The 8,839-nt window shown below is 34.2% G+C and overlaps 1 protein-coding gene across 1 annotated transcript; it reads left to right on the forward strand.

The window, feature by feature from the left end:
• Positions 1–1,033: 1,033 nt before the first annotated feature.
• Positions 1,034–4,619, forward strand: LOC118748193. The gene is made up of 3 exons (XM_036482568.1): positions 1,034–1,335; positions 1,418–1,643; positions 3,548–4,619. The coding sequence occupies exons 2-3, from the start codon at positions 1,614–1,616 to the stop codon at positions 4,295–4,297; spliced, it is 780 nt and encodes a 259-aa protein (XP_036338461.1). The 5' UTR covers positions 1,034–1,335; positions 1,418–1,613; the 3' UTR covers positions 4,298–4,619.
• The last annotated feature ends 4,220 nt before the right edge of the window (positions 4,620–8,839 follow it).

Consider the following 8,839-nt stretch of genomic DNA (forward strand, 5'->3'; position numbering starts at 1 on the left):
CCCCCGTACTGCAGGGGAATGTTTGTACATACATACATATGCATATTTTTAATCTATAAGTGATATTACACAAGTATGTATGTATGTACTTAGATTCAAATTATTTTGTCCCGAGCGAAAAGGATGAGCCGAAGTGATGTCCTTAGGCGCTTATAAGTATATATCTATATGTATAAGTCCAAGTTAAGTTAAGTAATTGTTTTGAAATTCAAGCCAGCACTACAGCACTATGTATATAGAAATAATTTCCGACCATAAAGGAGGAAATTAATTATAAATTCAGGAAAACGTAGGAATAATAAATATTGAAATTACATTAATCAATGACTGAACTAACGGTGCGCAATATGTGGAAGGTAATTAATTGTAAACATAGCATGTATGTACTATGTATGTATGTATGTGCATATGTACATACATATATATGTATGTATGTTTGTATGATCAGGAATCTAATAGTTGTAAACATCTACCCACCAGGGTTACCACTGACAAACTTTCTTTTGTACTCTTGGTACTCTGGTTTAAAAACCTACTAAAATGGCTCCTTTCCTACCATTTCTTTTAATTAAGAAAACGGCATTTGACAGCATTAAATACATTTATTTTTGTTGGTGTTTATACTTAAAATAAGATTTCTGTCCAACTACCGACATGTACTTCGACCTGCTGAATTCGAATCTGAGGTCCGTTTGTCATTTAAAATATTTTAACAACCTTGTCATTGTTTAAACTATTATCGATTTACAACTGCATTAAAAAGAACGAGTTTCTTTTTTAAGGTATTTGATATAATGGCAAACAGGACCCATCCAAGAAACAGAATGAGGGTAAAACTGATATTGTCCCACTAGGGCAAGCCTACTCACAGTGCTGACAAAGTGACACACTACAACCAACCAGAGATGTTTTCTGTTTGTTGAGCAAAGAAACCTACCAAAATTTAAAGCGTCCTACCATTCTACCAACGAGAAATAACCTACCAATTTTGGTAGGGCAGGCCGAAAACGGCAACCCTTCTGCCCACCCCTGTGACGTTATGGCAAACGAAGAGCGTGTAAGTGAAATCGCTATTGGCAGCAGCTTTCGGACACTGGCTATCTATCTACTTACTTAGTCAGTTAGTAATTTGCCTATTGTGTGGCTTAGATTGACGTAGAATTTTGTAGCCCTGAGTAAGAAGCCGGCAGCGGCAAGTTATTCTCTCGAAGCTTACATTTAATGTACATATGTATGTATGAATATACATACATACAGATGTCCGTAGCTGTCTTGTTTGACACGGTGTGGTGATGCTGTCTGTTTATAGCTGGGAGCATCTTCATCTAGTAACGAGTTAATTTACATATTTGCTAATTCGTATTTTACTTGTTTATTGTTTTTTACTTGTTTATCGTTTTTTTGCGTTATTTTTCAGTTTTGCGTTTTATCTTTGGGTGTTTCTCCTCATTTTCAATATAAGAAGCGCTTAGTTCCCAAATCAAACCGTATTCTAAAATCGACAGCAGTGGTGTGAAGTCGTAACGCAATCGAAATTTAATATAACTATCTACATAAATTCTAATATAACTAAATCATTTATAAAATTTTAATCGGTGGTAAATTAAAGCGAAATGAAAATAATATTTGCTGTCTGCCTACTGGTTAGTTTGAAGTTGGTGTATGTTTTTTTAAAAATGTGTAACTCCCGAGAATCGTTCTCGAAGTGAAGAAACGATTTAGTCATAGCGATTAAAAAATAACCGAGAAACACGTATTATTTGTAGAAACCTGTCCGGTGTGCGGTCGTCTTGAAAAAACAAAACTCATTTTGCCAAGTTTTGATTCGAGCCACTTTAACTTATACATCGAAAGCAGATAAACGGATCCATCGTTACTCATTTGTTCATATTTTTAGCGAATGATGCAATTCGTATGCACATATCGCACATTAGTTACAAAAACGAGTCGCACTTCAAAAATCTAAACATTTCGGGAGAGCTAAGAACCTGTTTGTGCAAAAAAAAAAATTATTAGATATAACACGAAACTTTAGTTTTACTACGAAGTCTATCTACATAAATATACAGTAACAGACAAGGGTTTAAAACAGTTTTTTTTTTTTGTAATTGAATATTTTATTGCGTATTTAAAAATAACACAGGGCAACACTGATTTTGGTGCGGCAAATGTTAAAGCGGTTTTTGACAAGAATTTTTTGTGCTGATTACGAATCTGTAAGTATAAAGTTTCCATCAGCTCAAATTTTTGGGAAAAACTTGGTCAAAGTGTCAATAAATCGCGTTTTTTGCAGTCTAGCAAAAAAAAGAAAAACAAAAGGTGGTAGAACCTTCCACCTTAAAGCAAGAACTATCGACTACTATCCCTGAAAATAGCATCACTTCGCCTTCATCCGTTGGTCACTTATGGTCATTTATTGAACAATAGCAAAATACTGGAGTATTGTGGTATTGTAAGAAAGAAATATGTGCCAAAATCAATTTTTGACTATAAGTGACCTTAGGGTCAAGATGCATAATTGGTATTTTCAGGGATTGTAGTCGAAAGTTCACCTTTAGTTTTATTCTGGTAGGTCCTCAAACTTCGCCAAAATCAGTTTCTGCCATTCCATAAGATCAACCTGCAGCGACGGTATTTTGGTAGATAGTTGTCAAGAGCTCTGGCTTAAATTTAAGCCTAAGTGGAAGGTTCTAGCACCTTTTGTTTTTTTTGCTAGAGCTTCTCAAATTATGCAAAAAACGCGATTTTTTGACACTTTCTTCAACTCGTTTTTCTCCAAATCTGAAGCTTATGGAAACTTAATACTTACGGATTCGTAATACAGTATAAACAAAGCCTATCAAAAGCAGTTTTAATAATTGCCGCACCAAATGTTTCCCCTTTTTGTTGGGCTGTGTAATTTTTTGATTTATGACCCCGTGAATTTTCCTCTCATCTAATCAATTAAAGGGACAAAACTGAAAATAATATTACTCACTGTTTAGATACGTCTGTTACAAATAACGTTACTTATCCTGAGGCACATATTTAAATATCAAAATAGACATAGGGTGCATTCGAAAACGTCAAAGCATAAAGCATCAGTCTCTTTTATTTCTAAACCGAACTAGAAAAAAAGGTCTAACCTGCGCAACCTAGTTGAAAATTAGCATCTAACCGTGGGTGCCCTCATTTTCCATTACAATCTGCTGAGGTTTAGAAATAAAGGAGACTGATGCCTTCGAATGCACCCACACATACATTTTTTTTCCAGTTTACGAAGATATTTTTCTGAATATGGCCTTGTAGTGGCAATTTATGGCTATGCATTTAGCAAAAATTCGAGTTTGGAATGTTTGGAGTTTCATTTCATTTCATTCATTCATTTATTGCGAGACAACATTAGTACAATAAGATCTACGATCATTTATAGTACAACAAGTAAGAGGAGGTTTCAGAAAAATATAATAATTAAATAAATAGTAATTCTTAAGTTGCGAACCTTTTTTCATTCATAAAATACGATACAACTGAAGATGGTTTACTGTTCTCACCTTTCTTACCTTAGGCTCTACCAGGTGGGCTCCTTGCTGAAAACATCTTCAAAATTAATATTACGCCAGAGGAGGCGCAACAGTTCTTGAATAGCGCGAATCTGCGAGGTCTGGATAGCATTGATTATTCTCCAAAGACTGGGGAGAACGAGTTGCCCGAAGCTCGCAATGAAAAGGGCGAGTTTGTGTACATGGGGCGAGTGATAGATCACCCCGAGGAGTATGTGGAGGAACACTACGACGCGCACCAGTACCACGGGCAGGACGGCTTGGGCCAGTACGTGTATGGTTATCGTGACTGGAATCAGGGTAAGAATGAAAAAAAGGACGGTGCGGGCACAGTGAGCGGATCATACAAATATGTCCAGCCTACTGGACGTGATTTTGTCGCTAAGTACTATGCCGACCAAACGGGATTCCATGTTGAAGATAACCGGCCAGCGCACTTAAAGGAACCGGCCACAAAAACACCAGCCGTTCGAAAAGCAGAGGAGGAACATTTCAAGCTGTGGGGCGAACTTGCAGCTGCCAATGGCCAAAATCCCGATCCATTTGCACCTGAATATCAGCAGCCACGCAATGAGCCCGCTGAATCCGAGTACAAGGAGTATGTTCACCAGGAGCCACCATATGTGCCTGGACCAGAAGAAACTGGGCCACCCCATGGCTTTTTCTACGCCTTCGATTACAATGTGCCATTATTGCGCAACAAGAAGGAAAGAGAGGAACTGGAGCAATTACGGGCCGTGAACAACAAAGATTGATAGCGGTTTTCGTATTCCGAAACACCGACGTTTTATCATTATGATTTCATAATAGACAATTCCTTTTAATTTAGCTAATTTATTTATGTACATTAAACTTTGAAATCAAGAAGGCCCTAAAATCACCTAATGTAGAGACATACATACATACATATGTATGTATGTAGATATATAAAATGTGAATATCGAAGAACTTATATTACTTATTGTAAGTGTTGACATGTACATACATACATATGTACATGTACATATACATATGTAAGTATATCTATGCGAGTATAGTAGCTCTGAAATTCATAAAAAATAAAATACATTTACACTATGCAACGTTTTTATAATTTATAATTTGTTCATTTTTTATTATTTATCATTTAGCTCAATGTTGTATTTTGGAAGTAGGCGGGGACGGCGAAGAAATGAAGTCCGCTTTAGGAAATATTAGTAAGCTACAACGGAAAACGAATATTTTTGTTTGCGATTTATTGAATAATATGACTTTTTACACTTTTCTGACTTTTGTGCGATTTATGTCTTAAGTGAGACGATTTTCGTTTTAAGGTTAAGCGCCTGTTGGGCTGCAAAACTATCTATGGGACTATCAATATCACCACAATCGATGGATGGTGGTCACTTTCGCGATCCTATGGCAACTCTTTTAACATTACTTTTTTATTTCGTTATATACATATGTATGGGACTTATGATTCCTACTTCAAGAATTCATAATTACTTGCGTGACCGTGAATATTACAAAATATATTCGAACTTTTTTTTTATATGTACATATGAGTAAAAAAAAATCTCTCAAGTGGGGCACCTAAAACTGGATGGTCAAGATTTTTTCACACAAATCACTTTATTCGGTTTACAACAATAAAAAAATATATAATTTGAGCCATTTTGCAAAATTCGAATTTTTATAAGAGTTAGTGTTATTAACTTTTTTTTTTTAATGAATTCAGTAATTATTTATTATATATTTAAAAGAAAAAAACACACGGAAACTTGCACGGAGTCGCTAGTTATTAATTTTTTTCGCTCCTGCCACGGGTGCTGTTGCTTTCATGCCGCGTGCCGCGCGGACTTGCGCGAGCGTGGTGCATCCAGAGAACGCAAAAAAAAATAAAGTTTATTTATAAACATAAGCATAGGTTATTGAGTGCAATATTTTTTAAAGTTGTATACATAAATATGTACATACATAACACGCATATTTATATATGTACCTATGTATGTACCTATGTATACATATAATTCCATATATGTATGTACGTGTGTCTATGTTTCCATTTATTATTTTTGGTTATGTGTTTTCGTATTTTATGGTTCGTAACAGATTTAATTAAACGGAATTGCCCCTGAAGAAGCTAAAAATGTTTTGAGCGAAACGTTGGGCCAGAAAGTGAAATAACGTAGTTTTATTTGCACAAAACACTTAGATCAGACCGGCCTTCTAACATACAATTTTTATAAATTACTGAATCCATAAAAAAAAGTTAATAACACTAAATTTTGTAAAAATTCGAATTATGCAAAATTGCTCAAATTATATATTTTTTTCTTGAGCATCCAATTTCGGGTGGCCCACTTGAGAGATTTGCACTCATATGTGAAAATGAGCAACACCTTTGACAAAATTACCAAAAATCAACGGTAAGCCCTGGCTACTTCAAATTTGCACTTTATACTAAAATTTGATGGACTACAAAAGTGCACACTCAAAAATTGTCTAAGAAATATAAGTAAAAAACTCGAAATTTGGACTTGCATTGTTTTTGTCATATAAGAACTATACTTTCATAGAAAAATTTTAAACATTAAACAAACAAAAAAGATTATGCAAAACTTGTGAAAACGTCCCGTCCCTATTTATGTTTTTGCAGTCATATTTATGCTTTTTTACACTTTTGGCTGACAAAAGCGAAGGCCCAGATCTCATACAACGAACTTTCTAATGCTACTAAATGTATTGTTTTTGTCGTTTAAAATAACTAATTTTGTTATTTTTAATAAAGCACACTAAAATATACCTAGTGCCGTAGTGCCGTATAACTAGTGCCGTAACTAATGAATTAAATTGAATTTGTTTTTTAACCACGTGGCGTTCGATTGATAAACATCTTTTATTAATTCATTTAACTTATCAAATAATTTGAATTTAACACTTTAAACATCTGGCAACCCCCCCCAAAACCTAAAAAAAAATCTAATGTTTAAACTATATCAAGATTTCTTAGCACTCTTTCGTTTTTTTTCGTATAACTTGTGTATAGGTTAACTAAATTCGGCTTTTAAAACAGGTGACAGCCTTCTTCCACCTATTTTCAAACAGAAATCTTTTCAAATCTCTTTCGTCTGACACCCTGTGCCTTCCTAAACCCCTCTCATTCGAAAGGGGACAGTCCCCACTTTACGGAAAGCCGCCCCCCCCCCCCCCCCTGCGGGGCCTCCCACAGACCCCTAGCGAACCGTTTGAAAATGGGCGAAGAACGGCATTTACCGAGGCAAACTGAGCGGTTTGAAGTAGAATATAACCCAACTAACAGAATCTGTGGGGTTTTTAAATGAAAGAAATTATCCCAAGTTGGTTATCAGGCGAAAGAAGAGGGCTGAACACCTTCAGTAGAGAACACCTTATTGCGTAGGCGGCCTTCGGCCGCACTTAGGGATTATAACCCTCACAAAGTAGAATTCTCTTTCTGTTTTGCGAAGAAAAGAAGCTGAACACCTTTTTATATTTTTAATGCTTACTGGGTTATATCCTATCTTCTTTTGTCTCTCTTTTTTTTTTTGGATATTTTGGAGTTTGACAGCTGAGACGCGTAATTTTGAAGGTGTTTAATGAATTGTGATTAATTGGTTAATATTAAAGTAATAAAGAAAGTTTTAACTAATCGAATAAAGTGTAAAGTGAAGGGGAATATATAAATATATTGGTGAAGTGGCTGCTTTAAAGAGAATAGGAGTGCTAAATAAATGTACGCTAATTTCCGAATTTTACAAAAAAGGGCATATTTCAAACCCAATTTGTAAATAAATTAGTTACCAAAAATTACAAAAGCAGGTGTTAAAATAATGTGTAGACTCTTGACTATGACTTGTGTGCAATTTTTTTTTTGGATCGGGTCACCCCTTTGGACGCAATACCCCGAAATAGTTAGGCCACTTATTAAGCGGTACCCAGATCAGATTTTTTAGAATTTCGAGTATGCAGTTTTATAGCACATTAAATTTAAGTACAATAAAGTGCAAGTTCCTGAAAAATCGCGTTGATTTTTGCTAATTTTTATTCTGAATGTATTATGTTTTAATGGGCTATAACACTATGTACATACTCAAAATACTATAAAATCTGATTTAAAGGTTGAAAACTTCGATGCAATTTTGCAGAATTATAATTTTTGCGCAAAGTTTGAAATATGAATTTACATGGTTTTTGTTAGATAATGAGCTATACTTTTATAAAGAAATAACAAATATTAAATGAACAAAAAAGAAATGGGAAAAATGACGTGTCCCTATTTATTTCTCCACCACTGTATGTATATTTATTTAAGCGAACCATGTACATATGTAAAGTAAGTAGTATAGCTCCTATTTAATCTTCAATCTCTACAAAGCAGAAAGCCATTAAATAAATAAATGTTCTTAAAAAGTGCAAAGTTTTTTTATTTCTTGACATATTTTGCAATAACACTTACCCTCTGTCATGTAATAGAAAATCCACATCTATTGACACTTTTAAGGCCGCCGGACTTTCAATCCTTGTGAACTTTTATGAGCGTCGAAGAAAAATCGAGATTTATATATATGTGTTTAATTATGTTTATATTAATTTTTATATAAAGTTACAAACTTACTAATTCATATGTATGTTTTAAAGTTTTGTGTACTTTCCTTATTGACTTCATAAATCTTTATATATTATGTTAAATTCTAATTTTTTTTATAGTTCTACATATTTTGTTTCATACTCGTTTTTTCTGCATTACATAGATTTTGCTTAGTTATCGTTACTCACATACATATGTATGTACATATCGTTGCCTTTAGTCACAAAGGGCCTAATGAACAGCCTTTTTTTTACTTTACCGGTGAAGCAAAAAAAAACATTACAAAAAGAGTACCAAAAACGGGCTTTTTAAAAAGTGGCTCCGTTGATTTTGGTATAAACACTTAATAATTTTTATTGAAGGTGTATGTGTGATAATACATTCTCCAAAATCTGTGAAAAGGACCTTTGTGAATTAAGGCACCGTTATGCATGTATGTATGTATATGTTACCAAGTAGTTACTACAATTAAACTTTTGACTTGTCATACACTTTATTTACATTTGAAGTTGCATATTATGAATTTGTATTTTTAACCGACTTCAAAAAAAGGAGAAGGTCATCAATTCGTCGGAATATATTTTTTCGACTTTTATCGGAAAGGTGGTCCCATACTAATTTCGATTTAGATCCGATAATGCGATCATGAAGAAATTAAGGGTCCTCGTAAATTTTTATATGAGAATTGAAGTCGGTTATGTTTTTCGCT

The sequence above is a fragment of the Rhagoletis pomonella genome, unplaced genomic scaffold (genome assembly GCF_013731165.1).
Source record: "Rhagoletis pomonella isolate Grant_MI unplaced genomic scaffold, Rhpom_1.0 Rhpom_scaffold_00012, whole genome shotgun sequence".
Lineage (NCBI taxonomy): Eukaryota > Metazoa > Arthropoda > Insecta > Diptera > Tephritidae > Rhagoletis > Rhagoletis pomonella.